A 13,736-nucleotide genomic window follows, 5' to 3' on the forward strand; every position below is an offset into this window, starting at 1 on the left:
CTAGCACTGTGCCTGGCAGTCAGTCAGGATTTAGTAATTCTCCGTGTACCAGTGAGACAGGTCCATACTCTCACACGACTGTGAGGAGACTGGGGCTGACTCTTCTCACATTTGGAGGCAACATCTATGATTCTGGTTCCACAGTGCATCTCAGAGGTCTGGGAAAGTGCTTGAGAAGAAGCAGCCACTCACCCCACCAAGCCTGGGGTCCTCTACTCTGAACGCTTCCTGGTCCCTGGCTCTCAGCAGACTGGTCCAGCTCTCACACATCTGGATCCCAAACCTTGCCAGAGCTGAGTCTAAGAGTTTCTCTAAGGAGAACAGATTCACCTTGGTTCTCCTCCTCCTGCCCTCAAAGGTGAACAAGCGATTAGGAAAAGTAGTGGGAAAGGGGTTGAGATTTCTGTATGCAAGTCCCACCTTAGTCACTGAATTGCTGTGTAGCCTGAGAAAAGTCTCCTTCCCTCGCTGGGCCGTGTGTAAAACGAAGGAGTTGAGACAGAAGTCTACCTGCAATATTTGATGATGAAAATGATGACGGATGAGATGATGACAGAGAACAATGCTGCTCTCCTCTGCCCACTCTCCCTGCCCACTACCTTAGTTTAGCTCCTCCTCATCTTTCACTGAACTGTCACAATGGCCTCAGAACAGACCTCCCTGATCCCGTTTTCTCTCACTTCAACACTTCATGGTCGTGCCTGCCACATTGACCTTCCCGAAGTCTAACTGTGAATATTGCTCCACTGCTTAAGACTTCAGTGGTGCCCCACTGGATCTTTGAATAAGATCCAAACACCTTGGTTTGGCAGCTAAGGGTACTCACAGTCTCAAATCAACCCATTCTACAGCCTCATCACAGCAGAGTGGTTGAGAGGATGCACTTTAAATAATCAGAAAACCAGATTTGAATTCCAACCCCAATGTTTACTGTATGGATCTGGGCAAATTACTTAATCTCCCTGAGGCTTCATCTACAAAATTAAGGTGAAAATACCTATAATCACAGGATTGTTTTAGAGACAAAAGGAGCTGAAGTTTGTGGCATGCTTAGCACTATGCCTAGTACATAGTAGGTCCTCAATAAGGGGGACCTTTTATTACTTATGCAGCTGATGTTTGAGCTAAACTGAACTGTGTGAATGCCCCTGCCTGCACACATTTGCTGGTGCTATTCCTTCCACGTGAAATTCCTTTGACACCCCACCCACTTACCCAACTCTATAAATCCGACTCCTAAATACACCAAGGCTGCAGCCCTGGTCCTCACATCCTGTCCGGCTCTACACCTGTACTCCTCACCTCTGTCTTTCCTCCTCACACATCACTGGCCTCCTTTTCAGCTGAAATCAGACATCATTCATATCTCAGAACAACACCAGATCTAGAGGTGTTCACTTCAGGACCATGCAACAGCCTGATAGGGGCCATTTCAAATGCCACCTTCTCCCCAAAATCACTCCCAAATTCACCTAAACTGCCTGGAAGTAATTTCAGTGACTTGAGAGCAATATCTAACAGTAGCCTGTTAGAACCTCCTCTGCCCTTACCACTTTCAGTTTCGTAAGTTAGATTTGTGTCCATACCTTGCCTTGTTTGCTAGATAATCTGAGCTCTGTGAAGGTAGAAACCAAGGGCTCTCATTGTTCTCCCACTGGGCCTCATACGTGTTTACACAGTTGAATAAAGTTTACAGAAGGAACCTCCCTTTGACAGCTGGAAGGCTGAGACTTAGGAAGGTAAAAGAATCTGGTTCTTGATCCTCCTCTTGGTCAAGGTCTCTTGGTTCTGACTGCAGTGGGCACACATCTGGCCCTCCACGTACCCTTCCCACCAGCACACCCACCAGGCTCTTAGCTCTTTCCTACTGAAGCACCTCAGGCTTCCTATTTCACCACAGTACTGAGTTTAGAGGAGTTTACTGGGAGAGGTTCGAGTCTGAAATTAGACATAATGGGGGGAGGGGGGCGGCATATAGGAAGCCTTCGATAAATGTTTGTTGAATAGCAGAATGAACAAAGGAATGAGTTAATGCTCTACCTTGGTCTCACGAGCATGGAAGCTGCCCAGTTTCCAGAAATCAGGCCATCAGGGAATCTCAGAGGCGGGACTGCAGAGTGGAAGCTAGAGCCTGTGATCCAGAGCTCCGGCAGTACCCCGCCCCACCCCCACTCAGACTGAGAGGATGGGCCACCTGGAGGGTCTGAGGCCCAGAAGCCAACCGCCGGAGGTGGGGCCTGAGGTGCTCGGGTGGAGAGCTCCAGTGCGGCTCCTGCAGCCCCTGAACCTGAGCGTGGACCCCCAGCATGTCAAACCCCAGCCAACGTGAGTACAGGGCCAAGTAAGCAAAACAGCACTTAATTCTCAGCCTATTACAAAAATTACACTGATCCCTTCAGAACAGCACTTCCCACTGCTGTTTACCAACCAGGGAGGAGAAGGGGGAGGAGAAAATCAATCGATGCCGGGGGTGGGGGGGGGGAGGGGGGGAGAAGCGGGCACCAGGAGAAGGAGATGAGCTGCCTGAGGACACCAGACACAGTCTCTGCATCTCTTACCCTCACCTCTCATGAATCATTTCAGAGTGAAACCCTACGGTTTTTATTTTGTTTCCCTTCTTTTAGGCAACATATGCTTCTATTTTTTTTATAATCAACATGCATGACTTCTGCAGTAAGAAAAATAAAATATTTTTAAATATCAGTGGTAAAATGCAACTGTAATAATGTCCTTCCCTACTTAAAATTCTTCAAAGACTCCACATTAGTCCCAGGATGGAGTCCACGTTCCCCAGGACAGCCTGTGCAGTGCTGTGTACTTCCTCCTGCTCCCACCCTTACTCCTCTTCGTGTGGTTCTTTCTGAAGCGCCATGCTCTCGCTTTGTCTCTAGGTCGTCTCAGGTGCAATTCCAACGGCCCAAAATGCTTTTGCTTTTTGGCTTTGCCATATTGGGTCTCACCTTAAATATCATGTCTTCCTGGCACCTTCCCTGACCCCCACCTCCAAGTCTAGATGGGGAGGCTGACTTCTATATCTCCCTAGTGCCCTCTACTTAATCCCCCGCAGAGCCCAGTCTCCATGTGTTGTAAGCATTACACCATAGGCTCTGTGACCACATAAACATGTCTTTCTTGTTCTCAGGGGATTCTCTGGTGCCTAGAAGAGTGCCTGGCACTTAGATGCTCCATTAAATGTTGCTGGGAAAAATCAAACTAATGATGATAACCTATTAGATTTGGAAGGTTCTTAAAGGCCATCTAGCCTAACTCCTTTTAACAGTGGGGCCCCAGAGAAGTAAATCCAGATTCTAATCCCAGGGCCTTTCTGAATTGCTACATGACCTTAGAAAATTCTTTCTCTCTCTGAATCTCAGTCTCTCCAGCTATAAAATGGGGAAAGGGACTTCCCTGGTGGTCCAGTGGTTAAAACTCTGCACTCTTACTGCAGGGGGCACAGATTTGATCCCTGGTCAGGGAACTAAGATCTCGAATGCCACAAGGTGCAGCCCCCAAAAAATAAATAAATAAAATGGGTAAAGTTCTTCCTACCCCAACTTTTTTTTTTTTTACCCCTTTTTTTTTTTATTTTTTTTTTATTTTTTTTTTGGGGGGGTACACCAGGTTCAATCAACTGTTTTTATACACATATCCCCATATTCCCTCCCTTCCTTGATGCCCCCCCCCTCAAGTCCCCCCCACCCTCCCTGCCCCAGTCCTCTAAGCTACCCCAACTTTTTCTGGCTATGCCTCCTCCTCCCCCCCCTCCTCCCCCTCCTGCTGGGTATTGGGTAGCTCATGGGTGCATGGACTGGGTGGGTAGGTAGGATGGTGCAAGAGAAATATAAGGTCAGGTTTTTCCTCTAAAATTATTGCCCATCACATTGAGGAGATAAGACACACACAGGGAGGTGGTGCTAAATTAAACATTTCTGGTGATTCAGTTTTGCTAGGAGATCAGAAAAGGAAGAAATCAGGGAAGCCTCGGGGCATCAAGGCTCCTGCAGGAGATAAGGCTTAAAGTGAGCAGGCAGTGGAGGTGATAGAAGAAGATCCCCAGCACAGAACTGGCCACCCATAGCCGAGGAACGTAACCAATGAGTTCTCACTAGAAGGCTGGGCTGATGTGCATTCAGATTCCAGCTCTGCTGCTTACTAGCTCTCAACCTTTCCAAACCTCAGTTTCCTTAACCTCATTATGAGAACCTAAATGTCTAGCTTGCAGGGTTTTGTGAGGATTAAGTGTATGTGACGGTATCTAGAACAGTGCCTCATGTCTAACAAGCCATTTTAAGAAATGCCACTTTCTTTTCTTCCTTCCAGCCACCTAAACTGCCTTGACATGTCACTGGCCAGAACATCAAAAGTGCAGCTGGGGTTTGGAGACTGAAGGCTTTTTCTGTCCATCCATTCATAGTCTGCTTGCTCTGACATGACTTGCCCAGTGCCTCATCTCTCTCTCTCTCATACACACACACACACACTTCATGTAAGATCCACAGGACAAAGAGAGGCCGTTTCTAATCCCTGATCAGATGGGGCCAGATTGGGAGCTGTCTATTACTGTGAGCAGGAAAAACGAAGAATCAACCTCCAGTCTGGCCTGAAGTGTTCCCTCCACCCCACAACTTATAAGATATGAAATTAGGAGGCCAAAAGGCATTTTCTATGGGGCTGGAGGGAGAGGCTTCAATTAAATTATAGAACAATCCCATAAAATATCTTGGAACATTTTATGAAGCTACTGATATTTCTGTAGGCAAACAGAATGAGGCATGCTGTGGGAGAAAGTGGCAGGGGTGAGGATGAGGATGGGGAACAGGGCTGTTTATTTCAGTTCCTTCCTGCTGATGACAGATCAGAGTGATTAGGATTTAGAGGTAGCACCCCAAAAGAAAATATAGCATAACCTCCTTTATCCTGCATCTTCAGAGAAAAAGCAGCAGCAGGTGCTTACGAGTGGAGATTCCTCCTTGAAGGAGAACATTCAAAGTTGGACTTGAACTGAGGTTATTAATCTTTTAGGGAATTATAAACCCTCTTGGGAATCCAGCAGAGAGAGCTATCCCATTCTTCATAGGAAAACACAAATACACCTCAAATTCTACTTGCAGTGGAATATTCATGGGCCCCAAGTTTACAATGTGTCTCTAACAAAATTTAAAACTTTTCTTAGTGGAAATATTTCTCAACTTCATTACCCAGTTTCCCACCATGGAGACCTACCACAGATTGCTTCTCAGATTGTGAATGGGAACTAAATGGATTCTTTAAGTTCCTCTAAGACCCGATAAACAAATCCTCAGCTAGGAATCAAGGCACCTGAGCTCCAAAATCAGCTCGCTCTGCCTTTTTGAAGAGACACTGGGCCAGTCTCAGTTCTCTCTGGATTTCAGTTTCCTCATCAGGAAAAAAAAAAAAAAAGGTGAGGAAGGGGGTAGTTTTGACTGGGACAGCGATGTCTAATCTACATTCTGTGGAAGATGAGCGTCAGGCATAAAATAAAAGTGTTCTATGGCCAAAATAAAGCAAGGCAATGTCGCATCGTCTATTCCCCTCTTGGAGGTACACACAACTCCTTAGCATACTGAGGTCTCTGAGAAGTCCTGCAATAAAGAAATCTGATACATTTGGTTTCATCAAACATTCCCCTACTTGGTTTAATCATGACTTTTTTTGTCCCATCAGAGAGCATTTAACTTAGTGCTGGGATTAGAACCCAGTAAGACGTGACATCTATTAATCTTCCCCAAACACAAAAGTCAACACATGTTATAGAAGGCCAGTATTAAAAGAGTGGTGTGACCCCTAGGGCCAGCAGAACACTATAAAATCCTTCCACCCAACCTTCCTTCACTGCTTGGGAATTAGGCAACATAGTGTGAATGCTCAGGCATCAGCTTTTAGCCTTTCCTTTTGTTCCGTCAATCTGTCTAGAATAGGGACTCTCAAACCTTAATGGGCATAAGAATTACTGCACTGATGGGGTTGATAAAAAAAAGGGGGGGACCTCAGCTTTATCTGTGATGTATTATTTCTCTGATCTAATAAAAACTGAAGCAAATATGAAAAAATGTTAACAGGATGAAAACAGGTGTTTATTACATCAGTATGAACTTCATTTTTTAAATTTTTCAAAAAAAAAAAAGAATAACCTTTAAATAATATCAGTTCAGAGTTGAATTTACTTATATAGGGCATCTAGAGAATTTTCAGGGATAATTATGACTCCCCTGATTTTTGCCTGATGCAGACTACGTCTCACCCCCACATAAGATGCAACCACACTCTGACAGCATCCTCCAGAAGGGGCTTTGGGGAGCACTGATCGAAAGCACCTGGGCCCTCCAAGATGCGACATCCCAGGGCCAAACTCTGAGTCCACCTCCTTTTCTCCTGGCTGTAGGACTATAGGGTCAACATCTTCCTGCGACAGCAGTGGAATGACCCCCGGCTGGCCTACAACGAATACCCAGATGACTCTCTGGACCTGGACCCATCCATGTTGGACTCCATCTGGAAACCTGACCTGTTCTTTGCCAACGAGAAGGGGGCCCACTTCCACGAGATCACAACAGACAACAAACTGCTGAGGATCTCCCGGAATGGGAATGTCCTCTACAGCATCAGGTGAGTTCTGTACAGGTTCATCCCCTCCATCCTCAGAAAATGCCCTCTGGGAGCAGACACTAAGAGGAGGGTCAAACAGAGGTGAGCAGGCCCTGGCAACCCAACATCTTTACAGAATAGGCAGAGCCAGCTCTGCAGCTTACACTCAGCAAGGTAAAATAAAATACCATGGGAACTCCTAGAAGCGAGTGGTTCATTATAATCAGGGGGACCAAGGAAGCATCCTAGAGAGGGAAGGTTAAAGTTAGGCCCCAAAACTTACCCAGAATTTCAATAAAACAAGATGGGGAAAGAATATTCAAAGACAATGCTGACCCCAGGAACATTCGGTTACTCAACATGAATAAACTGCAGAGAGCTGCTGTACGATGGTGTGCCTATAGTTAACCATATCTACTGTACATGTAAACATTTTTTAAGAGGGTGGATCTCATGTTAAATATTTTTATCATAATTTTTAAAAACAGCCAAGCAAAGGCACAACGCCTGAAAAATCACAGCAACTTCAACATAAATGGCCTGCCAGTGGACGGGGCTGCTCACAGGTATAAGCCAGGGCTGCTCCGACCCTTCTATAAAAGCTTTCTATGCTCTGTTCCTTGCATTGAGTCTAAGAAGCTGGGATTCCCTTCCCCAGTTGGAGGATATCCTGCATATACTGGTATGGGCAAACTTTCAGAGTTTCCTCCCACACTCTGCACTCCCAACCCACCTAATTCCCAGTCTCCTCCCCCAAGGCATAGAGAGAAGGACCAATGTCCATGTTACATTCTCACTATGTACCATTCACTGGAAATTTACCCATTAGGCTCAGGACCTTACATGTATTATTTATACCAATCCTCCTAACAACCCTATGAAGCAAGTTTTATTATGCCCATTTTGCAGATTAAACAAGTGAGGATCTGAAAGTTTAAGCAACTCCTCAAGTTCCCACAACTACGTAGTAGCAGAACCTAGATTTTAATCTGTTAGTATGGATCTAAGCCCACTCAGAGCCTAGAAGAACAGTGCAGAGCATTCAATAGGCACTCAAATAGTTGATGAATGAATGAATATGTTTTTATTTCAAAGAGCTTAAAGGGACACTGGTCCTACTACTACTGTGTAGCACAGGGAACTCTGCTAAATGTTACGTGGCAGCCTGGGTGGGAGGGTAGTTTAGGGGGAGTGAATACATGCATACGTATGGCCAAGCCGCTTTGCTGTGCACCTGAAAATATCACAACATTGTTAACCAGCTATACCTCAATATAAAATAAAAAGCTTTTTTAAAAAAAAGGTGGGGGGGGGGTCCTAAATGACTCCCCTCCCCCTCCAGTCCTTCAAGGGAATGTATCTTTTTATTTCCGTTAGGAGATGAGTTTTAAGCATCCAGGCCCATAGGAGAGGCCACACAGATCCTAATCCCCAAATGTGACTGGACACAGAGTCTCCCCTGAGAGCAGGCTGGGTGGGAAAGAGGACTCAGGGACCTCAGCAGGGAATGGAGGCACCACGGAAGGATAGACTGGGAGGAATGAATCAGAGGCCAACATGGCCTTGCTTACCCACTGCCCACCCCACCCAGTGCACATCCAGACTGGAAGGGTGACGGGCTCAGGATGGCCAGCAAGGCCCTGGCTGGCTTGGATTTTGCTGTAGCCAGGCTAGTTTCATGTCTCTGGGAAGCTAAGCCCCAGTGCAGCATGACAGAAGGAAAAATCAGCAGAAAGTGATGTTCCAAGGTCATTCAACTTCAGGAAATTAACCCAGTGTGACAGCTGCCCCACTTTGGAGCTTTTATCTTCAGAAATTCAACTGCATGCACTTTCCCTTCACTTCCCCCTCCTTCTCCCACTCCCTCTTTTCCCTCTTCTTCGCCTCCCCTTCCCTTCCCTTTCCCTCCCTTGCTTCTGCCTTTGCTTAGAAGGCCCACAGCCACAGCCGTAGGTGAAAGCTGGAGGGGGAGGTTAGCTCCGAGCCGTGTGCCTCACCACGTAGGGCCAAGGTGCCAGCAGCTAAGCCCCACAAGACTACCAGTTAGGGGTCTATGGGTATTGAGGTTGGCTTTTCAGGATAGCAGTGCTAAAAAAAACCTGCCAACAAATACATGAACTCAAAATCCAAAGGCCAGGAGATGTTTTGAACCCTGGCTGAGCCCTCAGCTTTCTGTGTGAACTGACACGCGTCTCTACCTAACTGCCTCTGCACCCCAGTTTTCTCACTTGTCAAATGTGGGAGTTGGCCTGGTGATCTAAGTCTCTTTGGCCTCCATGGGTCTTTCTTCTCTGTTCCCTGCAGCAGGGGCTCAGATGCTGGCAAAGCCTTTCAAGCTGAAGCCTTGCATCTCAGCTGAGCTGCAGAGCTCAGATTCTGTTAAGGGGACTCCCTCTGGTTCTGAGGCTGCAGCCACTGCCAGGGGTGAACAACCCAAAATAAACAGGCAGCCCAGAAGCCGGAAGCAACCACCAATTCCCAACTGATTCCAGCAGGAGTCCACAGATGTAAGTCAGCTGTGTTTGGACACCCAGAAGGCAGGGGGCCTCTGGGAAATCACTTTTGATGAGCCCAGTGTGTGAAGGGAGAAGCCAAGAACCACCTACACGTGGGGATGCCTGAGGCCTGGCGGTGCTCAATTTAAAATTCAAGCTCTGCTCTACCTGAGGGCTCTGCAGAAAAGAAGGGATGGAGGTAGCCCGTGGCCAACAGGCCTTCAGGCAGCTTGCTAAAGGCAGGTTTCTAGAAGCCAGACAGATGCCAAAGAAGCCCAAAAGTTCCAGTGACTCTGTGTGACTTTAGGCAACTGACTTTATCTCTCTGATGTGGAAATATACATATATTATTTCAATAAAAACTGGTTCCCTGGCCTCCCTGGCCTTTCCTAGATTTTCCAGTAGTAACTAGAATGAAGGCACAGCTCCTCTGGTCTGTGGATCCAGCATCATTCAACTCCTTTCTCTTCCCAGAATCACCCTGACACTGGCCTGCCCCATGGACTTGAAGAATTTCCCCATGGACGTCCAGACATGCATTATGCAACTGGAAAGCTGTGAGTCCTTTGCATGAGACCTCTAAAAGAACCAGATTCCCCTATCCCCATGGGACCAGCAGAAATTCCCACACAGCTGCTCCTAATCACTGGACCCCAGGAGATTACTATAATAGCCTAAAATATCAGATGAGGAGATTTGCTCTTAGAAAATGCATTAGAAATATAACTTCCCTAACATTGTCTGACTGAGGTTCAGCTCTGGAGCCAGCAGCGTTCTCCAAAGAAGCACTGTTCCATGTCCCCTGTGAACATGCTCGCCAGGAATGGAGGAGCAATAGCTTGAATAAATCATGGTCCTTGAACTCACAAGGATGCTCACTCCAGCAGGGGCGAGAAACATCTGTCCGCACAAATAACTCTAACACAGGGCAGCAAGTGGTAAGTGTGTGGTTACACAGACATACAAAATGCTGTGGCCTCAAGGCAGAAAGTGCACTGCCTTCTGATGGGGAAGGAGACAGGGTACGTAGAAGGCTTTATGGAGGAGATCGGGGGGAGCCAAGAGTTTAACAGATGGGGTACCTCACTTCTTTGACTGTAAACACAGAAACCAATCTAATTTAAAGACTGGAATTAAGTGGAAGGACACAGGAGTTCCTCGTGGAGTAGAAGGAAAAGCTAAAGTAACAGAACCAGGCCAGAACATTTAGGCAACAGGAACTAACAGAGCATCCCATTGGAGCATCCCCTCTGAGGGGAGTCAGCAGCAGCCAACACCGAACCCTTCGTCACTTTACTCAAGGGTCAAAGTCTGAGGGCAGGGAGTCTCGCTGAGTCACCATCTACGATAGCCCCTGTACAGTTACTCCCCAAAGGAAAATCTGCTGGGAGCACAAGAGAGGGCTTGCAAGAATGGTGCACAGGCAAAAACAGCAGAGGTCCGCTGAATTTGACCATGGGACTGAGGGGTGGGGGCAACAGGACAAGCTAAAGTGGGATGCTGGGAGGGGTTGAAGAGGTGGAAGAGCTGTGGGGTAGATGTAAACAATTAAACCAGCTTTAACCTCCCCTGTGCGTGTGTGTGTTGCAGGGGGTGGGGGGGAGGGCAACATAGTTTCATGAGTTCCACTGAGTATCTGATGCCTCTCTACCTCTAACCCTACCCACCCATGACATGCTTCAAATAAGAGCTTCCGGGTGGTGACTGCTCCTTCTTCTGATCCCATCCCAGTTGGATACACCATGAATGACCTCATCTTTGAGTGGCAGGAGCAGGGGGCTGTGCAGGTGGCAGATGGACTCACCCTGCCCCAGTTCATCCTGAAAGAGGAGAAGGACTTGAGATACTGCACCAAGCATTACAACACAGGTAGGTGCGAGGGCCCACCCGCCTCAGATTCCACCCAAGCCAGGGCCAGAGGTCATTGCAAACATTCATTCAATCACTGATTCAACTGATCTTATGAGGTACCCATGGTGGATCTAGCTCTGTATTTGTTACTCAGTGGTTAACAGAATGCCCCTTGAAACCAAAAAGTGGCTCCCACCCTTTCTTCCCCGGTGTCCTGGGGCAATAGCTTGAGCTTGGGCCACATCTCATTACAAGGGAAGCTGGGAGATACGGTCTTTATTCCAGGTGTATGCTCAGCTCAGAATGGACACTGTTCCTAATGCAGAAGGAAGAGCTGACAGTGGGAGGACATCTAACAGTGTCTGTCACAGAGGCACTGGCATTTCTGAAAGGGCAAAACACAGAGGATGTTCACATTGCATCTTGGGAGGGAGCTGCGAGGTGGCACTGAGTAAAGGTGGAAAGGGTCCCCTAGACTGTGAGCTACAACAGGTATGGAGGGAACCCTGCTTTTTAGCTCAGCTCTCTATCTCCCATGCCTAGCCCAGCCTATGTTGGAAGGTAGAAGGTTGAACACAGGAATGAACTGAGACTGGATCAAGACTGGCTTTGCCTGCCCTGTTTCAGGCTGGGAAGGAGTTCACGGAGTATTGTGGACAAAAAGCCGTCAGTTAGTATGCCAGCTTGGGGGGGCAATGCTGTCTGAATGCAGCTGAGTGGAGTGGAAGCACGTGATAGGCTGTGACACGGGCCAAGGAGAGGAGGAGGTGAAAGTGAGGGGTTGAGAGAAACTATTGTGGGTTCTGATGCAAGTAGAAGGCCCAGAAATAAAAGCAGGCAGCCTCAGTGCTAGTCTGTTTGGGACAGCTGTCCCTTTCCAGTGACCTCGGAGATATCTTAGAATCTTCAAAAATACTCTCTTCATCCCTGGACAAGCTGAGACTCAGGGAGAGAACAGTCCAGTCATCCCTCAGTATCCAAGTTCCAGGACCCCCTGAATTACCAAAATCCAGGGATGCTCAAGACCATAGTCGGCCTTCCTCACCGGAGGATGCAGGGTCCACGGATACAGAGGGCCAACTGTACTCTCATTAGCAGTGAGTCCCCATGAATCAAACAGTCACGACGGACTCTCACATACCACAGCCCTTTACTGTTTACACAGCTTTTTCTCATTCATCATCTCAGTTGCCCTTCACTATTCACATTTAAGTGAGTGCTGAGTTCTGGGCTAGCTCTGTGGATTCAAGGAGAGAGGACGGGCAAGGCCCTGACCACATGGAAGGTGCAGTCCAGGGAGCTGTAGGAAGTCACCTGGTAACTGTGCATCAGTGGACTGGAGCTGAGACCCCACCATGGGACGGCCTGGCCCAGCTCCAGGGATACACAGATTGGGAAGAGACGAAGCTGTCCACAGTCTGGTGCAGAGGGCAGAGAGAGAAAAAGAGAGACTGACTTGCCTACTCACTCAATGTACTATGCCTTAAAGGCTCTGATGTGCATGTGAACAGAGCTGAAGGGACACAGGAGAAAAAGAGGTGCTCTGCCTAGGGGAGACTTCACAGTTAACCTGCCACAAAGGAGAGGGAGGATTTCTTTGGCTGGTTGTGGGGCAGAAGAAGGGCATTCCAGGCAGAGGGATTATCAGGCTCAAAAACTCAGAAGTGTGAAAGTACAGAGGATGCTCAAGGCAAGGGGTGGAGTGTAAGGGGTCATGAGCAGGGTGAAGAAACAAGGTAAATGGGGTGGAAACAGGCTAGAGCTCGACTGCGAAGGGCAGACTAAAGAGTCTGAACTTTTCCCTGTAGGAAACGGGGACTTTCTGTATGGGAAGAGATGGAAGGAAAGAAACGTTTTGCAAGAGGTAGTAACAGGAATGAGTTACTTTTTGGGAACATAACTGGCAGGATAGAGAGTGATCCACTTAGGCCCACTCTTAGCAACAAAACAGTAGTGATGGAGATGATGGTGAGTGACATTCTGAGCATTACTGGTTTGGGAGGACTGTGCTAAGTCCTTTATAGGCATCATCTCATCTTACCGTCACAGTAACCATGAGCAACCAGGGAGGCTGGCATTATTATTATTACTACTCTTGTCACCATTATCCTCAATTTACCAGAGATGAGGAAACCGAGACACAGAAAGATTCAAACACTCACCTAAGGACACAGCTAAGTGTGAGGCTGAACCAGACTCCAGCTGAAGTTGCTCTGACCTCAAAGCCTTGTTCCTATCCACTAGCACTATAATTTCTTGCAGGCAAATTCACGTGCATCGAGGCCCGATTCCACCTGGAGCGACAGATGGGCTACTATCTGATCCAGATGTACATCCCCAGCCTGCTCATCGTCATCCTCTCGTGGATCTCCTTCTGGATCAACATGGATGCTGCCCCAGCCCGTGTGGGCCTGGGCATCACCACCGTGCTCACCATGACCACCCAGAGCTCAGGCTCCCGAGCATCCCTGCCCAAGGTAAGTCCTACTGTCCAAGAGCACGGAACACCCAGACAGATAAGGAGGACACACATCTCCCTTCCCTGCCTAAGGCAAGCACAAGGAATTAGTTGCTATTTCTTTATCTTGTAAACTCGACAGGATCCAGCATTCTGGTCCATCAAACCTTTCCTCCAGGCTTAACATTATGTTCTATACAGTTGCCAGATACCACATGGTGCTCCCTCTCTACCAACACTAGACACACTCTGCTTCGTCTACTATTAATACTCAGCTCCACCTCGACCATTCGCTTCACGTTGGTGCTGAGTACAGCATTCCACTC

The 13,736-nt window shown here is 47.7% G+C and overlaps 1 protein-coding gene across 2 annotated transcripts in view; it reads left to right on the forward strand.

Moving 5' to 3' along the window:
- The window catches only part of GLRA1 (glycine receptor alpha 1), an 83,499-nt gene that overhangs the window by 55,177 nt on the left and 14,586 nt on the right, over positions 1–13,736 (forward strand). For both annotated transcript variants that reach the window (XM_057730485.1, XM_057730494.1), the window contains exons 4-7: positions 6,404–6,627; positions 9,576–9,658; positions 10,833–10,970; positions 13,215–13,429. In XM_057730485.1, the coding sequence (XP_057586468.1) occupies positions 6,404–6,627; positions 9,576–9,658; positions 10,833–10,970; positions 13,215–13,429 (660 nt within the window). The remainder of the gene's footprint in view (positions 1–6,403; positions 6,628–9,575; positions 9,659–10,832; positions 10,971–13,214; positions 13,430–13,736) is intronic.

This window comes from Hippopotamus amphibius, chromosome 1 (genome assembly GCF_030028045.1).
Source record: "Hippopotamus amphibius kiboko isolate mHipAmp2 chromosome 1, mHipAmp2.hap2, whole genome shotgun sequence".
In the NCBI taxonomy this organism is placed as follows: domain Eukaryota; kingdom Metazoa; phylum Chordata; class Mammalia; order Artiodactyla; family Hippopotamidae; genus Hippopotamus; species Hippopotamus amphibius.